The following is a 22,673-nucleotide window of genomic DNA, read 5'->3' as shown; positions in this document are numbered from 1 at the left end:
AATTAGACTTTCAGTCTAAAATTCTTATGTAACCTATATCTGGGTGGAATTTAAACCTATTAAAAACATTTCGATTTGAGACATCCTTAGCAAGGAAGTCCTATTGTAGTAACCGCGTCAAGCAAACACGTGATGCGTTTGTGATGTCGAGAACAAACGATTTTACGTGCGCATTTTTTCAAGGGCAGGTAACTCCCATTCAGCCTCGTAACCAGCATGTTGACATCGACTTGCAAAAACCGGAGGGCACATGTTTTCCACCGCGATTAGTAAAACGGGTAATTGGTTTACGTATATTTTGACGATTTCCATTAATTTCGTATGTGTATGAAATGCAGGTTTGAGGTATTTTACTCACACTAGCTCTGTCCAACTGTCAGGTTTACGAGAGATGTGTGGATAAACTGACGGGGAAACAGTCATGAGAGGTGTAGTCTGTAGATCTAAGTAACGAGACAACAGATTATGTTACACAAAATGACATGACAAACACATTTTAATAAAACCCGCTATACAACTGAAATATTGCTGAGTGTGACGTTAAACAAAAAAACAAAACAACTTTAATAAGATAATTAGTGATGAAAATTAACAGGTTGCTTCCAAATTAGCAGTAGATGTAGCCAAGAAAGAGAGCACTGAAACTCCACCTGAACCAGCTACCCAATGTGTCAGTTCCCTTACATTTGTTTATGTTGTTGTACATGTTAAGAATTATCGTAGTTCCATGTACAGTGTCAGAATTCCTGATGGTGGTTTAATTCACCTTACACGTACAACAGTGGTGTAATCTAACATCTCCACCTAGTGGCCTACTTAGATGCATGGTGTCAGTCATGTTGTTCTTGACGAGGTCAGCCTGAGCATCCATTTATCTAAGTAATGTGAAACCTTGGCCTTGGAGAAAAGGCGCTATAGGTTCAAGCTAGCCATATGCTTGGGGGCACCATAGCATCGAGCTATTATTATTTTTATTTTAGTCCATTTGTACCGAGCTATTTCCATTCACAGTAAATGCTCAAAGCGCACAGCCATGCATATGCTTAGGGGCACCATAGTATCGAGCTAGCCATATGCTTGGGGGCACCATAGTATCGAGCTAGCCATGCATATGCTTAGGGGCACCATAGCATCAAGCTAGCCATATGCTTGGGGGCACCATAACATCGAGTTAGCCATGCATATGTTTAGGGGTACCATAGGATCGAGCTAGCCATGTGCCTATATGGAGCTTGCCATATTGCTTAGGGGCTGGTTGGTTTGTTGTTTATCGTGGCACTCAGCAATATTCCAGCTATATGGCAGCGGAGGGGCACCATTATGAGAATCGAGCTAGCCATGTGCCTGTATGTAGTCTTATCAGTCAAGAAATGACCCTACTAGGGTGAAGCCTTGACTGCCACTCCCCATTGCATACTCGTGTCATATTTTTAATGTCTGTCACCATAAAAAAATCATTGGTACATATGAGAACGAACATATGTGCAACTGCGAAAATATATGAGCTGGAATAAGTAGAATATATATTAGACAAGAAGGAAAACAGAGATATTATGAATCATATCATGTTTTAGCCTTCATACTATTTGGCCGAGGTGAAAACTAGTGGTTGATATCATAAACAAGGGGCAGTGGGGTAGCTTAGTGGTTAAAGTGTTTGCTCGTCACGCCGAACACCCGGGTTCGATTCCCCTCATGGGCATAATGTGTGAAGCCCATTTCTGGTGTCCCCCACCATGATATTGCTGGAATATTGCTGAAAAGCGGCGTAAAGCTAAACTCATATCATGAACACCAATTCTTAAAGTCAGGACACATCACCAAACAGGCCTCACACTGATCATCCAATCTTATTAAGCAAGGCTTGTCTGCTTTTACTGCAGACAGATGTTGCTTCCCATGATGGTTAGAAAGTACTGTTTAAATTTGAAAAGACAGAGTAATGAATTATGGGTGGTAAGCACAAGATATTGAATTGATAGAGGTGATGGACTCTGGTCATTTTAGTGTTGGGAATTGGTTGAAATCTCAAAAATGATGTTTGGTTCATTACCAGAGAGCAATCATCGAAAAAAAATTGTTTATCATCATTTTAAAGATTTTTCTTTTCAGGTTGTTATTGCAGATAGGCATGATGTGGTTCTCTGGGTTTTTTTAGAAACTGTGCATTTGTGTTTGCAAAATTCACATCCAATGTAAAATGTATGCAACTTCCTATTTTAAAGTGATGACTAATATATCCTGAACATAAACTTCCTGGAGTCTTCAAGAAATATTCAGTCATGACTTTTCAGTAAGTGAAGTGAGTTTTCTAAGAATTAATACGTTTTCAGGCCATCTAAGATATGTTCCAACCTCAAGGGTTTCAAAAACTAAAACAGTAGTTCCAAAATTGTTTGTGTTAGATTATGAGGAGATGTGATCGATTGCTTGGTCGTTAGGTCATTATGACCAATATTTGATAATTCAATTAATCGGAACACAGCTAGCTCATTTGCAGTCTGTTTCATCAATCACTCCGTGGTCTAGTGGGTACAGAATCTGCACGGAATTGGGAGTGGCTGTGATTCAGTTACGAGCCATATCATACCAGTCATACCAGAAGATGTTAAAAAATAGAGGCGGTGGGGTAGCCTAGTGGTTAAAGTGTTCGCACTCGTCATGCCGAAGATCCGGGTTCGATTCCCCACATGGGTACAAAGTGTGAAGCCCATTTCTGGTGTCCCCTGCCGTGATATTGCTGGAATATTGCTAAAAGTGGCGTAAAACCATACTCACTCACTCACTCACTGTTAAAAGATGATGCTTGTTGTTAACCTGCCTGGTGCTTGGCTCAGAGTCAGTATACTGTGTCAGGATGGGGCATCCATGTTCCACCACCTCGTGAAAATGTCAGTGGAGTAGTACAAGCAGACACACACATGCACGCACACACAGACACACATGCACATGCAGACACACATGCACGCACACGCAGACACACATGCACACACACATATGCATTGCTATATCGCAGTGTTTTTCTCTGTCACTTCACCTCAACTCAACTCAACTCAACTCAACTCACTTTTCCTCACCAGTTTATGTTAACAAATTAAATCAATCGCTTTACAGCCGTTCTCCATTACAGATTCAAAAGGGATCATTCATCATGAAACTACCACCAGTTTTATCATTGCTGAAAGGACTCCGACAGTCTTTGACAACACGCCCCTTATCCCATCTTCCCCTGCTCCCTGCCAGAAGACTGCAGATATGTCAAAGATGCTTTAGTGAACTCAAAGCAACAAGAAGCAGTCACGTGATTCCTCTGTTCCTCAAAGCAGAAGAGCATATTGGAAGAACAGCAATTGTAGACCAAAACAACCGTTTCACTTACGATGACATTTTGCACTATAGTTCCCTGTTGTCACAGAAGATCATCAACAGATGTAATGGAAATCCCAAAACTGGCATAGAAGGTGCAAGAGTGACGTTTCTGTGCGAGAATGACATTTCGTATGTGGTTGCACAATGGGCAACATGGATGTGTGGGGGCGTGGCAGTTCCATTGTGCAACTTGCACTCAGACTCAGACCTGGTATACTACATCCAAGACTCCCAGAGTTCTCTGCTTGTTACCACGACAACGTTTGCTGACAGACTACAACCGATTTCTGAAGACCTCAAGATCCAGATTGAGACACTACAAGCGTCGGACTATATGGGGTCCTATGATAGAGATCAGAACAACTGGTTCCTCTCAGACAATCCAGCATCCAGCAGCAAGAAGGATAGGAGGAGGAGCAAGAGTCGCTATGACGATCTTCTGGCAACCAATCAGTACAAGCGGGAACCAGCAATGATTGTGTATACAAGCGGGACCACAGGTCGACCAAAAGTAAGAAATAAATACAACAAAAAATATGTTATATTCTTTCCTCAGCACAGTAAGATGGGTGTCGATGCTGTGTAAAAATGATCATCAGTAGTACTTCATGGCACGACTTTTTTTTTCACTACATTTCCTTCCCCCAACACTGAATAAAAGGATGGCTTTAATAGGTTGGAATGATGTCAAGTAATTAAATAAAACTCTATATAACTCACAAAGTCATATGGGCTCTGTTCATTCCATGAACTTTGTGTTTTCCTTACCAGGTTTTGTCTTCATGGATAAAACAAGGAGGGGGCTCAAAATAACTTATATGACTCAATATATAGAGAATCTCACCCAAGTGTCTTCTGATATCAATTATATCAATACGAGTTGATAAAGTTACAAATATCCGAGGCTTGCCGAGGATATTTTAACAACGAGTGTGGATATATTTGATTTCAGAAGATTTCACGAGGGAATTTATTCTATTTATCATCCAAAATCACTCTTCATTAGTTTTCAATGAAAAATGTACGTCTCTGAACACGGTTCTGCCATTAGATTTGCAGTGCAGCGATGTCATAGCATTGTGATGTCATCAAGTTCATGATGTCATAGCATTGTCAGGGCATTGTACAAAATCTACTGTCAAAACGAAATCTCCTAGGAGATATCATATGATCTCACACAAGCGATATCTCCTGTGGAACACAGTTTTGGATGATAAATGACTTTCTCAATGGGAAATATGAGGGTCTTGTAAAGTAATGAAATATTGTACTGTACTGAACCAGAGGATTTAATAATTACTTTGATTACAGGAACCTGACAAGAATTTGGTACAGTAACTAATGTTGTGCCTCCTACGGGATGACATATTTATTTTCTGCATTGACACACATTAATAGTATTATACATAAAACCCTGCTTACCATTGTGTGACTTTCAATGTTACTGTGATATTTGATAGAAGACGTTAGAAATACCAATCAAAATGACCAACAATAATGAATAATGTCTATTTTTGTTGACATATTGACCAGAGCAAAAACTGAAATTTTAACATAACACCCTGTTCAATTTCTGTGTTGAGGGTGTGGTGTTGAGTCACGGCAACCTTCATGCCATGATGTCGGGGATGATAACGGCATGGGAGTGGCAGCCCAGCGATGTTGTCCTTCACGTCCTTCCACTACATCACGTGCACGGCATCGTCAATGTCCTGATGACTCCCCTCTTTGTTGGAGCCACTTGTGTCATGATGCCAAGTTTTAATCCAGCAAAGGTAAACAAATTCTCCGTTCTGATTAAACAGTATTAGAAACACCCGTACAACACCATAACATGTTAGTATAAGGTATGTAGTTCCATACCTTTCTAAATACCGTGTGGAGCCCATTTCTGGTGTCCCCCGCCATGATATTGCTGGAATATTGTTAAAAGCGGATAAAATGAAAACTCACTCACTCACTTACTTTCCAAATACCTATATAGACTGTCATACTAAGGCAAATGCGTTCTCTTTTCAATGAAATCTACAGGTATTAACATCTATGTTCTGGAACTTTGTAATTGTAAACAATAGAAATATTAATCAAGCTGACTGAAAATTGATCACATTTTGAAATGCATTCATCTAAAAAAATATTAGGAATTTGACTGACTGTTAAATAGTATTATTTGTTACTTATAATGTTTTTCTAAGCAGCTTAATGAAACTTTCATACCTGTTCAGAGTTTAGATAGAGATGTGTAACAGAAGGCTATGACCCTTGACTTCCACCAGGTATGGTCAAGGTTGACCAACTTTCTCCCGGGAGATGTGCGGATCAACGTCTTCATGGCTGTCCCAACAATCTACTCCAAGCTGCTTCAGTACTATGACGATGAGTTCAACCAAGAGAGGAAATTCAGGAAGAGTATGGCCTTCATCAAGAGTGCTTGCTCCACCCGGATCAGGTCAGGGAGAAGCTGTTGGATATTACTGGGGATTAGAGCTGTGACGATATTATACAATTATAGACTCTTGTAGAGGTCGATATCGGTTTTTATTGACCTGAGTCAAACAATAACCACCGAGCTTGCGAGGTCGATATTGTTTTTCTCAGGTCAATAAAAGCCGATATCATTCCTCTAAAGAATCTATAATTGTTTTATTATATAGACAAAGAGAAACAGGTTTTAACATAAACTTTTAATGCACACACTGTGCCATCTATCTGAGTGATCTGATTGGCTGAAAAGCTGGGGAAGCCCCTTCGTACGGGATTCCTTGTCTATTTTTAGTAACCCAAGTCAATATCGTAATTTATCAGAAAACTCAAGTCAATATCGTCTTTTGTAGTCAATCACGTGACGGTCTTTTGACCAATCGTGGTACAGGAAAAATACTACCTATATAATAAATTGTATTGTCAATAATCATCATACTTTATCTGATGCTAAATATATCAATCCTTTTTTCGTATTGTGATATGTATCGTTGACCTTAAAATTGTTAATTTTCACTAGAAATTGACGGTTATGTCAAAATTTACTCTGTTACTTGCTGTCAAAATATACTTTTTTAAAGAAAATAACTGCAGATAGCATATTCGTGATATGCATCAATTCAAATCATATTGTTCCAAGATATCCAGATCTGTATCGTATCGTGACATTTCTGTATGTTTGGTAGGCTGATGATGAGTAGATCTCTGTTGTATGTTTGGTAGGCTGATGGTGAGCGGATCTCTGTTGTATGTTTGGTAGGCTGATGATGAGTAGATCTCTGTTGTATGTTTGGTTGGCTGATGGTGAGCGGATCTCTGTTGCATGTTTGGTAGGCTGATGGTGAGCGGATCTCTGTTGTATGTTTGGTAGGCTGATGGTGAGCGGATCTCTGTTTTATGTTTGGTAGGCTGATGGTAAGCGGATCTCTGTTTGTATGTTTGATAGGCTGATGGTGAGCGGATCTCTGTTGTATGTTTGGTAGGCTGATGGTGAGCGGATCTCTGTTTTATGTTTGGTAGGCTGATGGTGAGCGGATCTCTGTTGTATGTTTGATAGGCTGATGGTGAGCGGATCTCTGTTTTATGTTTGGTAGGCTGATGGTGAAGCGGATCTCTAGTATGTTTGATAGGGCTGATGGTAGCGGATCTCTGTTGTATGTTTGATAGGCTGATGGTGAGCGGATCTCTGTTGTATGTTTGATAGGCTGATGGTGAGCGGATCTCTGTTGTATGTTTGGTAGGCTGATGGTAAGCGGATCTCTGTTTTATGTTTGGTAGGCTGATGATGAGTAGATCTCTGTTTTATGTTTGATTGGCTGATGGTGAGCGGATCTCTGTTTTATGTTTGATAGGCTGATGGTGAGCAGAACTCAGTTGCTTGTTTGGTAGGCTGATGGTGAGCGGATCTCTGTTGTATGTTTGGTAGGCTGATGGTGAGCGGATCTCTGTTGTATGTTTGGTAGGCTGATGGTGAGCAGATCTCTGTTGTATGTTTGATAGGCTGATGATGAGCGGATCTCTGTTGTATGTTTGGTAGGCTGATGGTGAGCGGATCTCTGTTGCTTGTTTGGTAGGCTGATGGTGAGCAGGTCTTTGATGTATGTTTTTGGTGGATAGATAGTGAGCAGGGTGCCTATTCTCGAAAGCCTCCCAGCTGAGACAGATCTTAATTAGTTAGGACAGAAGTTAGGACATCCTACAGTTAGGATAAGACCCATTCTCGAAATGATCCTATCCCTGTCCTAACTTGAGCTATCGACCCTAGCTAGGATAGCAAGCTCTTTAGAGATAGAAAAAACTTCATTAAGTTGGTGATTCCCCTAAATATTTACCCATGATTCGTTGCATGAGTGAGAGTGAGTGAGTGAGTCTAGTTTTACGCCGCACTCAGCAATATTCCAGCTATATGGCAGCGGTCTGTAAATAATCGAGTCTGGACCAGACAATCCAGTGATCAACAGCATGAGCATCGATCTGCGCAATTGGGATACGATGAGTCAGCCTCTTACGACAAGCATGGGTTACTGAAGATCAATATCCTTCACGGGTGATTCATTGCATGAAAACACATATATATATATATAAGGGCAACTACAATCTCGTATACAAGATAAATGGGAAGACTAGAAATCAAAGTAAAAAGCTTGAAAGGGTGAAATTCATCTTTGAAAGTCGGGCGAAAAAGCAATAAGATATGTGCAAAATATATTTTCATTATATTTGTTTTTTTAATGAAAATCATGACTTGACATAAACATTATGCTATGATTGATCAATGCTATGCAATATTGATAATATACACTCAATAAACTCTTCTTAAGTCATCAAAACTGTGTGCTGTTGTAAATTCAAATGTAATTTTGTTTGACAACGTAAAAATTGGTCAACAACCAAGTACCACAACATGTTGATTTCCACTAAGATAGACTTAGGACAAATCAGAACCTATCCTAGTACTTGTCTTAAGTTAGGATATCCTTGCGCTAGGATACTTTTCGCGAATAAGGTAGGACACCTATCCTAGACCCTAGGATCAAAGTTAGGATAGCCTGGGGATAGGATCCTTTCGAGAATAGGGGCCTAGGTTTTTTATGTATGTTTGGACGGACAGTGAGCAGATCTTTGATGTGTGTTTGGTAGGCTGATGGTGTGTGGTTCCGCTGCACTGCCTGAACCGATCATGAGGCAGTGGGAGGAGGTCACGGGTCATCGACTGCTGGAGAGGTACGGGATGACAGAAATCGGCATGGCGCTGACAAACCCCCTGCATGGCCCCCGCATACCAGGTGAGTGAGAAAATGAGGTGTTTTGCAGCTTCTGTCTATATTCCGGCGGGAGACACCAGAAATTGGCTTCACACATTGTACCCATGTGGGGAATCGAACCCAGATTCAGCATGACGAGCGGACACTTTAACCATTAGGTGAGGTGAGGTGAGGTGAAAGTCGGTTTAACGTCGTGCTTGAGAATATTTAGCTCATATGACTGAGCGTGCATGCGTGTGTATGTGTATGTGCGGCTGCTTGTACTAGCCCAGACTTAAGCTGGTTTTATAGTGCTAGCCCACTGAGATACCATGCCGCAGTGAAGCATGAATACCCCACTCAGACACATTATACTGACTCTAGGCCGACCAGTCCTTGTTGTACCCTTTAATGCGAAGCCAGGCGGGGACCAACAAGTACCATATTTTAACGCGTCTTTTGGTATGACCGCGGTGGGGGAACCGAACCGACCTTCCAGCTCTCGGGCGGACGGCTCTAACTCCACTACACCGCGGAGGCGGTGTTTTAACCATTAGGCTACCCCCACCGCCCCCATAGCAGGTGAAATACTAGGTCTGCTGTGCATGGACATGAGACAAGTTGAGCATCATGACAAAAGAATTCTTAGGTAAATTTTTGTTTCAAACCATTGTCATGAAATGACAGAACTCGTTAATACTACATGACAGATTAACTGTAGCTATATGAAAATATTGGGTGCTCTTCATTTATGTAGTGTAATAGGAAATAATCATACCATGTTTTCAATGTAGAACTAGTTATCTGCTGATCTGTTGGACCTGTGTTGATGCTTTGTCCTGATAAGAGTGAGTGAGTGAGCTTAGTTTCACGCCACTCTCAGCAATATTCCAGGTATATGCCAGCGGTCTGTAAATAATCGAGTCTTGAAAGACAATCCAGTGATCAACAAAACGAGCATCGATCATGCAGTTGGGATGCGATGACATGTGTCAACCAAGTAAGCATGCTTGACCACCCGATCCTGTTAGTCGCCTCTTACAACAAGCATGGGTTACTGAAGGTCAATTCTAACCCGCGTCTTCACGGGTCCATTGTCATGAAATGACAAAACATATTTATACTACATGACAGATTAACTATAGCCATATGAAAATATAGGGTGCTCTTCTTTTATGTGACCTGTGAAGATCCCCGGGTAGGATTGGTCTTCAGTAGCCCATGCTTGTCGTAAGAGGCGACTAACGGGATCAGGTGGTCAGGCTCGCTGACTTGGTTGACACAGTCATCCCAATTGCGTAGAACGATGCTCATGCTGTAGATCACTGGATTGTCTGGTCCAGTCTCAATTATTTACAGACTGCCGTCATATAGCTGGAATACTGCTGAGTGCAGCATAAAACTAAACACACTCACTCACTCTTCTTTTATGTTATATATCGGTTGATTTGGAATGTTGATGCTTTGTCGATGATCTTCAGTCCCCATAAAAGTGTATGAATTAGTATAGATTTTGATGGTTCATACTCTTGGGTGGTATTTAGGCAGGGTGATTAAAAAGATTGTATTTCAAAAGCAAACATCATATGGACACACCTCAAGGTAACAGGGTTTAATTTTCAACTGTACACAGCTGTTTTGTAAATTACAATGTCCATTAGTTTATTTCTGTTGTTTTCTGCCTCAAATTGATTGCAACACTAATGTGAACATTTAGTAGCATCATTTGTTGTGTTGTGATTGTTGTTATGATAGTGTCAGCTGACCTTGGTTTAAAGTAGCAATTATGATATCCACAGAGGTTGTTATTGTGATGTGAGTGAGAGGAGTGAGTTTGTTTTCGCCGCTTTTAGCAATATTCCAGCAACATCCGTCGGCAGGGGACACCAGAAATGGGCTTCACACATTGTACCCATGTGGGGTTTGAACCCGGGTCTTAGTGATTGCGAAGCCAGCGCTTTTACCACTAGGCTACCCCATCCCTGTTATTGTGATGTCAGCAGAGGTTGTTATTGTGATGTCAGCAGAGGTTGTTATTGTGATGTCAGCAGAGGTTGTTATTGTGATGTCAGCAGAGGTTGTTATTGTGATGTCAGCAGTGATTGTGATGTGATGTCAGCAGAGGTTGTGATGTGATGTCAGCAGAGGTTGTTATTGTGATGTCAGCAGTGATTGTGATGTCAGCAGAGGTTGTTATTGTGATGTCAGCAGAGGTTGTTATTGTGATGTCAGCAGTGGTTGTGATTGTGATGTCAGCAGAGGTTATTATTGTCATGTCAGCAGAGGTTGTTATTGTGATGTCAGCAGAGGTTGTTATTGTGATGTCAGCAGTGATTGTGATGTCAGCAGAGGTTGTTATTGTGATGTCAGCAGTGGTTGTGATTGTGATGTCAGCAGTGGTTGTTATTGTGATGTCAGCAGAGGTTGTTATTGTGATGTCAGCAGAGGTTGTTATTGTGATGTCAGCAGAGGTTATTATTGTCATGTCAGCAGAGGTTGTTATTGTCATTTGAAACCTTGAGTCAAGTATGTTCCTAATTCCATTCATGTATTCATTGTATTCTAACATTTATCTCTTCAGGCTCTGTTGGTCATCCATTCCCTGAAGTAGATGTGTGCATAGTGCAGCAGAACGTCTATGCTGAGAATGGCTATGACATCCTAGCACGTGGAAACTCCAGAACCACCACAGTCTACAGAAGTAAGACCATCCATCTTTATCTACATGAATATGTCTATGGCAGTTCTGTAACAAGTTGTCTAACTTTTAGCAGGACAGTGGAATAGCCTAGTGGTTAAAGCGTTCACTCGTCACGCCAAAGACCTGGGTTCGATTCCCCACATGGGTACAATGTGTGAAGCTCATTTCTGGTGTCCCCGCCGTGATATTGCTGGAATATTGATAAAAGCGGCGTAAAACTAAATAAACTCACCCACTCTATCTTGCAGCAGATTTGGGCAGCCCTTTTTGTATGCTGAATGATTCCCAATACTTCATCTAGCATTAGTATTATGTCATGTCATCAAGTGATGGGGGCGGTAGGGTAGCCCAGTGGTTAAAGCGTTCGCTCGTCACGCTGAAGACTCAGGTTCGATACCCTAAATGGGTACAATGTGTGAAGTCCATTTCTGGTGTCCCTCACGGTGATATTGCTGGAATATTGCTAAAAGCAGTGTAAAACTAAACTCACTCACTCACTCACTCACTCAAGTGATGCTGCTCTCTTTATTCTTGTCATTTCTTGTTACCATAATCCAAACCCACAGAGAACCTTTTCTTATCTTTTCATTACCTTGTCTTTGAGTGAATGAGTGAGTTGTGTTTAACGCTGCTTGGAGCTGTGTTCCAGTTATATCAAGGCATATCAGCTCAGTGTAAAGGGAGAGCATGAAGTGATTCAGCTCTCACTTGTTACCACTTTGATAATGGTTATGGTTCTAACAAACATAGGTTTTGAACCCTCGATCAAATGTTTCGATCATACCCAAGGGAGACAACTCTGCCCAGAGAGATGCTATCTTAGACAACTGGACCACTATTTCCACAACCTTGTCTGTAGACATGTAACATTGAAATCAATGTGAAAACATTCCTCAAAACTGAGAATCATGAAAGATCTGTCATACTTTGTATCTGAGACATATGCATCATTGTTTCAAGTTAATTCCCAGAGTCATTGACGATTGGTGTAATAGTAACTGAATCTATTTATTGTCATTTCATCAACCACTTGGTGTTCTTGCCTAATGTTCTACACTGCATGTAAGAACTCCCCACAAACATCAAATACAATAGGTTCTTGCACCATTTGTCTGAAGAAAGAGTGAGTTAGTAAGTTTGATTTTACTTCCCCTTCCAGCAATACCATATTTTTTTTAAATGTTTGTGTGTGTGTCTGTGTGCGTGCATGTCAGTGTTCACGAATAGCGTCTGACCCTCTGACAAATCCGCCCAGATTAAGCCAATGGTCGATAGAAATCTACAACCAGCCGCCCCAGTTTCTGACTGTATATTTCACAATGACTTTGACTGAAGTTGTTTTATGTGACATGTGACACTTGTTTGCTGTTTATAAATCTTATGTTTGTTAATAATTTCAATGCCAATATAAGAAATATTTAATCTGAAATGTGTGTTTAACTTTATTCTATGGGTCCTTTAAATTTTCAATGGGTCAGACAGACATCTGAAACTTACAGGACCGAAAGTCCTATTACTTTGAAACACCATTAAGTGAACACTGGCATGTGTGCGTGTGTGTGCATACACTTCCAACAATATCATTGTTTGTGCGTGCATGCGTCTGTGTGGACAATGGAAATAAGGCCTCACACATTGTCCCCATGTGGGGAATCAACACCGGGTCTTCGGTATGATGAATGAATGCTTTAATTCCCGACTAATAAGACTTTGTTCTTTGCTCATACTGTCAGCTCCTCGACTTCCTGAAACAGATTCAGTAGATACAGGCTGCTTTGTTTTGTACAGAATACCACACAAGTAACTAGTGCCATTACTTGTAGTTAGTGTTGAGTTCATTGTGCATTACCTGACAACTTTAAAGTATCATATTTCTGTTTGATCAGATTTAGTAGAAACTAGGTTTCTAAACTGTGACTTCATTGATAACCTGCATTTGAAAGCATGGAGTGAGATCATACATGTATTTTAAAGCTGGAATATTACTGAACAGTGTAAAACAACATTCACCAAACTGAGATAAAGAGGCTGAACAAGTCTGTAACCTTGCACACTCACATGAATTGTTTATTTGTGTATTTGTAGTAATGTAAGTTTCCAGTTTATTTTTTAATGTTTACTGTTTCAACACATATGCAGAGGCCCAGATAAGCTGCGTATCCGGGTAAAATATGCATAGAACATTTCCAATTACGCATTGAAAAATAATTGTTGCGTACCAATTATGCATTTAAAATGTTAGATATGCAAAAGGTTTAAAACAAATGCGTACGGAATATATTTATAAAAATCGCTTGTGTAATGAAAAAGACATCATTGCTATCAAGTTGTACTGTTAGTATAGGATGAGTGATTTTTTTATGAAATCATTTCCATTATATTTAAGTTGGTTTTGATTAGGTATGACATAAGGCAGAACATATCTGCTTAGTAAACTTACTCAATGACATAATACTTAGGTGAGTAAAATGACTTAAATACGCACATATTTGTAAGCAGTGGGTAACGCAAAATGACATACCCACTCATAATTCATAATACCCACTCCAAAAGAATACAGTGGGCACAGTACCCACATGAGCTAAATCTTATCTGGAGCTCTGCATATGTGTTTGGTGTAATAATAGAGTCTCACGATGCATACACTGCTGATGTGGGTGTGTCATGTTTTCCAGGTGGAGAGCAGGGGGAGCTGCTGGTCCGAGGGTCGAGTGTGTTCCAGAAGTACTGGGGAAAACCAGAGGCCACAAGTCAGGCTTTTACCAAAGATGGATGGTTCAAAACAGGTACAGTGGAAACCTGATAAGTAAAATTTCAAGGGACTCGCCAAAATTGTTTACTTATCAGGTATTTTACTTATCCAAACTTATAAAAACCTGCAAATGACAACCATATGCATGTATATGTATGCATATGTAACAATGAACAACTTATCAGGGATGGCCTCCAGTTGTCAGTGTATTGTCAACTGCTTGACGCCAGCAAGCTGTAAGTAGGATTTTTGTTTGACTGGAGACTGACGCGATTGCCCCTCATGTCAGATTATGTGGTGATCACTAATTTAGTTATCCAGTGTCTTTTGTTACGTAATTTACTTCCAGGGACCGTGAGAAGACGTTTAGTTAAGAGGTATTGTTTACTTATCCGAGTTAGTTAACCGAACTCTAATAGTGATAATTAATGAAGAAAGTTGTCGGGACCGGAAGAAAAGTGTTTACTTACCAGGTCTGTTTAGTTAAGCGGTCTATACTTAGGTGGTTTCCACTGTAGGTTGTTACAAATTATGTGTGTTGAAAACAGGTTTGTTGTTACTGATAGGTATAGATGATGAATGTTCATTTCATGTTCTATAATGCTTACACTCTTTGACCATGGCTACAAGATATGGTGCAACTTCCATGCACGTGCATGCATGCTTTATACTCTATAATGACAACTAAAATTGGTGGCTCGTTATAACACCATTGTAACCATAATTCATTGTATACATGTATTGTTAACATTATTGAACCAAATAATACATCTTCCGGGACAAACTTGACATACTATAATTAAGTGTTATCCCCAATATAACATATGTTACATTTGACATACTATAGACATCCATGCATGTGTGTCCACACACATACACACACTCTGTTCATGTCTGACCTACTTACAGTTCCTGAGTGTGACTTCTTGTGTTCCTATCAGGTGATACAGCCATGTATAAAGATGGGGTGTACCGCATCATGGGTCGGACATCGGTGGACATCATCAAGAGCGGGGGCTACAAGATAAGTGCCCTTGATGTAGAACGGCACCTACTGGCTCATCCAGACATCGTGGACTGCGCTGTGATTGGTCTGCCAGACATCACATGGGGCCAGAAGGTGGCGGCCATCTTGGTTTGCAAAGAAGATCGAGAAGTCACTGTTGGAATATTGAAAGAATGGGCTAAAAACTACATGCCATCATATCAGATTCCTACCGTCGTGAGGTGTGTGGAGAAAATGCCCAGAAATGCTATGGGAAAGGTCAACAAGAAAGAAATTGTTGAAACAGTGTTTCCGGAAACTGTGAAGTAAGGATGGATGGTTTGTATTTGACTGTATGTTACATGGCAATATCAGTCAGTTTTCATTACCGTCAGCATATAGCTATTACAAATGCTGGATCTTAAATCTGTCGATCTTCAAAATTGTCAGGGAGAAGAATACACGCACCTTACACTTATTTTTGCTGAATATTTCCTTGTCATCACGGGTACTCCAGATATGTACCTTAGGTACGTTTCTTTATGCAGAAATCTAACTTCGCCAAAATGAGAATACAGAAATGTACCTTAGGAAGAATCCTTTCCTCACCGATTTCTTGATTCAAACTGTCGTATCTGTTGTAACTGTGGCAACAACGACCCCTTCAGACATATTTTGAGATTACCGCATATTACCGTAGATAAGCCGAATTTTGAGGACCAAAAATAGCAGTCTGTAGAAGGGGGTCGGCTTATCTATGGGTTACACTTTCGTCAAACCTTTTTTCAGAGTAAGAAAATGACATTGTATCACCTTCGCATGACAAACACACAAGAGAAGCGACTTTGTCAGTAAAGACGTCAAATTTGCAATTAAACATCACTAGACAAGATTATTTACCTATTCAGATCTAATTTGTTTTGCTGGGCATTGTCTTATATGCAGGGAATAAGTGTTTAAAACTAAATAATCTATAAAACTTTAAATGCTCAATTTGACATATTTTTCCAAATCACTCAGCCAACAAATCACAGGAAATTGTATAATACATCTAGAGTCTTGTCCTTGATACGAGTGATTGGGGTAGTCTAGTGGTTAAAGCGTTGGCTGCGTCATGCTGAAGACCGGGTTGAAATCCCCCAAACTCAGTCAGTCAGTCCTTGATACACAGCAGAAAGAAATTATTTCCCTTTGTCTTCTATGTAAAAAAAATAACAAACAACAACCCTTCCTGTGAATGATGATGCTGAAGTAGGTGGCTTATTCTTTTTCTTCTTTTGTCCACTTCCCATGCAGGCAGCATTTCATGATTTATGAAACTATTCTGTTTTTTTTAAAGAAATGTCAGCATTTCTTTTAAAAAATATTCCCCCTCTGACTTTGACAAGAAACAGAAAAGGTCACCTTAATGTATCAAGGCTACAGATTTAAGATACACCAGTGTACAGGGTTTTACACAGACTTTGAAAAATGGGAGTCATGCTGACTCACAGTATTTATTTTGGGAGTCATTTTCAATATCTGGGAGTTTATTGACTGTCTAAATAATGTGAATGACATACTCAAATGCTACCGGTGTTGGCTGGTATCTTTACAGCATTCTAGCATGGCTCAATATTTAGCCACTCCGATTACTTTCTGTTAAAGAACCACTAAACTTTGTTTTTGTTACTCTTTTAACCATTACATATGAAGATTTGTGGTTAGTCTTATCACGGAACACCAAATTTATTCTTTAAAAACTTGTGGTTAATTAATACCGGCGATTAAAAGTGGCCAAAAATTAAGCCTGCTTCCTCTCGCCCGCCATGCGAAACCACAGACAGGTTCACGTAACTCTGTCGCCAGAGCACTGCAGTGGCGTCATATGAGGAGCGATTTTCAGTTAGTTGTATAGAAAATGTGTATGCGCTCATCATTTTGATGATTTCTCGACATCAACGGCGACATGCGAATCGTTGCTTTGTCGTCAATTGCTCCTAGGGGTCGGGCGATGGTGTCCCCATGCACAGATTTCCACAGGACCCGCGGTTAGGTGCTAAATGGGTTATGTTTGTGAGTCTTGAAGCGGCGTTGTGGAAGCCTGAAGCGATATCTTACTTGTGTTCAGATGCGGCTTCCGCGGAAGTTAAAGAATCAAAACTACTTACTAGTTGTAGTAAAATATGCATATGATTGATGACCATAAAGATTTTCTATGACACAACTTGTAACATAGCGATTTCTTCCTCGGAAGTGAGGTTGTGGTCGAAGTAACAATAATATTGTAAGTAGTATTATATTGACACCCACCTGGCTGCCACGAGAGAAATTGTTATGATATCGCTATGTCATGCAAAATCCTATTGGCCATCAATAAAATACATATTTTACTACCAGTAGAAAGTAGTTTTGATTTTGTAACTTTCGGTGAAAACAAACCTAAATACCATTTATCCTCAGACTGGCGGATGTTCCCGACAGAGCGCCGCCATTTTAAAATAAAAAATCTGTTAGAATTAATGAGATTATAGTTTGTTTTCATCAAGTTAGAAAATCAAGACTACTTTCTACTCGTTGTTAAATATGTATTGGAATCATAACCAAGCGGATTTTGCATGACACAACTTATAACATAGCGATTTCTTCCGCAGGCGAGGTGGGGGTCGAAGTCACAATACTACTGCGATAAATTTCTTGCTACATTCCCATGGTTAATGTCCACTCACCAGTATGTAGATACTAGTCAGTAATGCGTCTTTATATTTGGTCTTATAATCCTAATTAGTTTATTATCACACTTGTATGCATTTTGAAACTAAATAAAAGCAGGCGATCTGCTGATACTTATAGTGAATTTATAACAGAACTGTAATATCTAGACATTTTATAGTTTGCCAATGTGAATCATAATTCGCACACACACCTAGTGCATGTTGTCTGTCTCATTACACTTCACGGCGAAAACAATGATTCTGTTGAATGCTCACGACAAATGAATAAAAACAAAATGCAAATATTAAAATTAAAACAGATTAAAGTTATAGGAACAATATCAGGCCATTACCTTGTTAGGAATGTATCCATCAATATCCACAAAACTGTTCCAAATGATGTGTCTTTTAACAGTTTAATATCACGAAAAAGTGATAAATCTTTTCAGGTATTGGTGTATAGTCTCATTGGTCACCCAAGATAGCACACCTGGCAACTAATTGCATAATGTCCGCCTTTCTTTAAAACAGTAATTTAGTTAGCCAATAATGGGCAATCAATCAATGTATTGCGGTTAATCCTTTGAAAGAAGGGCGTTGTTTTCACTTGAACACCGACACGACAGAGTGTATTCAGTATAGATTAGTAAATCTACATACATAAACACTACCTTTTGACAATTCCGCTGTGTAAGATAAAAGTAATTAATCAATCAGCGTGTTATCGGTTAATCCTTTGATCGATGTTTATAATGTTGAATATTTACTCCAGACACAAGAAATGCCAAATGGGAACCTTTGTCGGGTAATCTAAGTGTGTTACCACTAATTATACCTGTTATAAATTCATTAACTGACCATCAAGTGAATGATGACAAATAACATGTGTAGGTTTATACCACCTAACCACGGGTTACAACGAGGGAGTATTAATTGCTGTATTGCATGTGAAAACTTATGGGCCGACACTGTTTTGAGAATACAAACAGATTTTTACATGACATGATTAAATATCGAGGTAAAACAACACAGAAATGGGATCAATTTGGATCAGTCATTATACAAATAGGGCCCTACTTGACACCAATCGATTTTGACAGAATCGTCTATGAAAACAAGTTGTAACTTCGGAAACTAGGCAAAGCAGGAGACAAAATTAAATGACAGTAGATTGTGAGAACATATAGCTTTCATTTTCCACAACAATTGTCCGCGATTTCAGGTTTATACAAGCCTGTAAACACGATAATTTACCCCTAAAATGTAGATGAATTCTGCATCGGCTCTCAAAGCTATTCCTCATATGGCGTCACAGAAGTGCGCCGCTCTGATTAGTTGAAATTTAGTTGTGGTGAGAATTGTGCACTGTTGTCAAAAGGTCGATTTAAGTCAATTAAAGGTCGAAATGAGTAGTTTTAATGGCGGGGTTTCATTTATAGCGATGCCAGTTAGTGATTTATGTATTTGTACCCCTAGGGTTTATGTGACCTTTAATACAAAGTCAGCCACCTAACCCGCTCAGCCACAGTGACTTCCACCGGGTGTGGGTTCGAATCCCGGATGGGACTCAACCCAAAAAAGTACAAATATACTAGAATTTGTACTTTACTAAAAAAGTAAACACATGTTACATTTGACCACTTTCTAAAATGGCATTGTGTTATGGGTGCTGTTAGTGTTGGTATACATCTTGAGGTGAGGTGAGGTGAAATTGGGTTTAACATCGTGCTGAGAATATTTCGCTCATATGACGACGTTCATGAGTGTGTATGTGTATGTGCGGCTGCTTGTACTAGCCCAGACTGAAGCTGGTTTTATAGTGCTAGCCCACTGAGATACCATGCCGCAGTGAAGCATGAATACCCTACTCAGACACATTATACTGACTCCGAGCCGACCAGTCCTTGTTGTACCCATTAATGCCAAGCGCCAGGCAGGGACCAACAAGTACCATATTTTAACGTCTTTTGGTATGATGCGGTTGGGGATCAAACCCGCGACCTTCCGCTCTCTGGGCAGACGCTCTAACCACTACACCACGGAGGCGGTCGGTATACATCTTGAAACTACAGAAACGAAATCTACCTCTTTTTTAGTGAATATGTCCTGTAGATAGAGAGAATGCCAAGCTGTAAGGCCATCCATATCTTTATGAGTGTTTCTTATCTCCAACCTCAACCAGCAGGAGAGTGGGCAAGCGAAAAAAGAAATAGATATATAAAAACTGTTTTTCACTAGTTGTGTAATTCAAATAAGCTATTTTAGAATTAAAAACATGGTAATAGGCTTTAAGTTCATTCTCAATGTAGATCGAGTCAATTTTGCTTCAGTTATAGATTTAATATAGATAAAGACAGGTCATGTTGACCTGCTTTTTATGACTTTTTAAGGGTAATAGTAAACTTTTTATTAATTCACATGGAATGTAAATTCAGGGTTGTCAGGAGAGGGGAAATACAGGTAAAACTGTGGACAGCCTACAGGTAATATGCGATAAATGTACCGTAATTGTGAAGTATGTGATTTACCTTCAGTGTATTTGTTTGTTTGTTTCTTGATATGTTTGTGATTCACTTCAACATCAATCTAAACATTCCCCATACTGTAACCTGCATCAACCAAGCCTTACAACCTGGTCTGTTTGTCAGTATTTTACGACAGCACATGCTACTGAAGACCAAGTTGATAAGGATCTTCATGGGTTGTTTACATTCAGTTTTGGTATACATGCTGACCTAATTGAGGATTGAGTGGTCATGACGTGGCATGACATGTAAATCCTTGAGATCCATGAAGTTCGGGTTAGAGTTGATCTTCAACAACCCATGATTGTCATTAGTGTTGGGAATTGGTTAAAATATAATAATTGATGATTGGTTCAATACAACCAATCAATCATCAAAAATAATTGGTTAGCGTCATTTATCAAATTTTCCTGGTTATGTTTGTTAATGCGCACCAAAGAAAACGAGAAAAAAATGTAGTTCTTTCGGGGGGTTTCTGCAAATTGCACAAAATGCATTTGCAAAATGTCCACAATGTATTTACTTGCTCTAAACGATCGTGCAGAAAAAAGCATTTAGAATCGTTCGAGTTTTTGAGGTAAAAGTTGAAACGGTATGTGCAAATTTTCACATTTGCGATTTGGTAAGCTGTGTTCTGATTGGTCAGTTCAAAAGGTTAGCTGACGCGACCTTCTACTAGGGTTTGTTAGACTGAGTATAGCAGTGTAACGAATAATACTGAGAAAAGTTTAGACTGTTGTGTCCTAATTACACAGCTCAAAGCTCATGAACTCTGTCATGCAACTGTGGTTTTGCTGAATGTGGCATTGAACTACACATCGAAAAGCAGGAACGGTAATTCCTAGAATAGCTGTCAACACCAAATGTCCACAATGTACCATGGTAAAGCCACCAGTCCAAAATGGAGCACTATTTCCAAAGATTGTGATTCTCCAGACAAAAGGGTTTGCCAAATAATGATGTTATTTCGACAGTATTGTCAAGAAGTGTTGTATTTTCTTGAACTGTGCTTCAACAAGAATACAAGATATTTTTTATATAATTAGTTTTGATAAATGTTTGAATATATGACAGTGTGATGTGTGATCATATGACAGATTCAAAAGGAATCTTGAGTTGAGACTGGATAGCTGTTATCCTTCTGCTTCAGCATCTGAATGTCCATTGGCTCCACCACAAGCTGAGGATAAACAATCTCCACATTCCAAAGTCATTGTACACCGCGCCCTGCATTTAAAGGCACTATAAATCACTCCATCCTTGTCTCCCCTGGCGGGTCAGAAACCCATAATCTCTCAAAATCTTCCTGAAAGTGATTCTGGGCTTGTGAGCACTTTTAAGCACTTGCTGCAGGGCTCCAGATAAGGGCCGTATCGGCGTATGTACGGATATAAAATAAGCAGGATACGGTAGGAAATAATTTAGAAAACGTAGCAGATACGCACCACAGCAATGGTGTACGGTCTTAGAATAATTTACAGACGTGTTTGTCTCAAAAAGTATTGTTTTATTGTTTATTGACCTGTTCACACAAGAGTAGCAATGTTAGGGTGCATATATATGTCAGGGGAAGATACTCCATTAAATTCCATTCAGTACTCTAAATGTACTCTTATTGTTTTCCAGTACTCCTATATGGAAATATTAAGGAGTACGTACTCCTGATCATGAAAAATTATCTGGAGCCCTGTGCTGATATCACCAAAATGGTAAAATGAAAGACCTATCATGTGGCTTTCCTTTCACATCAAACTGGATCACTGTTTAAACTCACTTACTCATGAATTCCCATTGTTACCGTGATTACATGATTGATATAAAGCAGCATTATGCAGCAATTTGATGCAAGGTACAATCAGAATATATAAACTATTCTCAAGATGAAATTCTAAACTTGTTATGAGTCTGAGCAAGGGGACCCCGTGAAGATTCGGGATAGAACAGGTCTTCAGCAACCCGTGCTTGCCACAAAAAGACTATGCTTGTAATAAGAGGCGACTAACGGGATCGGAATGGTCAGGCTCGCTGACTTGGTTGACACATGTCATTGGTTCCCATTTGCGCAGATCGATGCTCATGGTGTTGATCACTGGATTGTCTGGTCCAGACTCGATTATTTACAGACCGCTGCCACATGGCTGGAATATTGCTGAGTACAGCATAAAACTGAACTCACTCACTCACTGAGCAAGGGAGATTTATATATGTATGTGTGTATATTCTAGACAAGGGTCAGTTATTATACACAGATTGTTTTTTATTGAATAAAAACTATATGATTGGTTAAGGGTCTGGCTTATAATGACACTCATTCACTCACTCATGTATTGATTGGTCGCTTATGTAACAGTCTTCAATATTCCATCTCAGTCGTTAAAAGAGTGTTTTGTTTGTTTGTTTGTTTGTTTGTTTATTGGCGCTCC

The 22,673-nt window shown here is 39.7% G+C and overlaps 1 protein-coding gene across 1 annotated transcript; it reads left to right on the top strand.

Moving 5' to 3' along the window:
• The first annotated feature begins 210 nt into the window (after positions 1-210).
• On the top strand, positions 211-15,781 carry LOC124283485 (malonate--CoA ligase ACSF3, mitochondrial-like). Its single transcript, XM_046719550.1, has 8 exons — positions 211-278; positions 3,131-3,880; positions 4,953-5,144; positions 5,646-5,818; positions 8,491-8,636; positions 11,176-11,295; positions 13,971-14,081; positions 14,989-15,781. The coding sequence occupies exons 2-8, from the start codon at positions 3,152-3,154 to the stop codon at positions 15,360-15,362; spliced, it is 1,845 nt and encodes a 614-aa protein (XP_046575506.1). The 5' UTR covers positions 211-278; positions 3,131-3,151; the 3' UTR covers positions 15,363-15,781.
• Positions 15,782-22,673: the final 6,892 nt, after the last annotated feature.

Source organism: Haliotis rubra, unplaced genomic scaffold (genome assembly GCF_003918875.1).
Source record: "Haliotis rubra isolate DU_JTF1 unplaced genomic scaffold, ASM391887v1 Scf317, whole genome shotgun sequence".
NCBI lineage: Eukaryota > Metazoa > Mollusca > Gastropoda > Lepetellida > Haliotidae > Haliotis > Haliotis rubra.
Note: the sequence above shows the minus strand (reverse complement) of the source record. Positions and strands in the feature narration are given on the sequence as shown.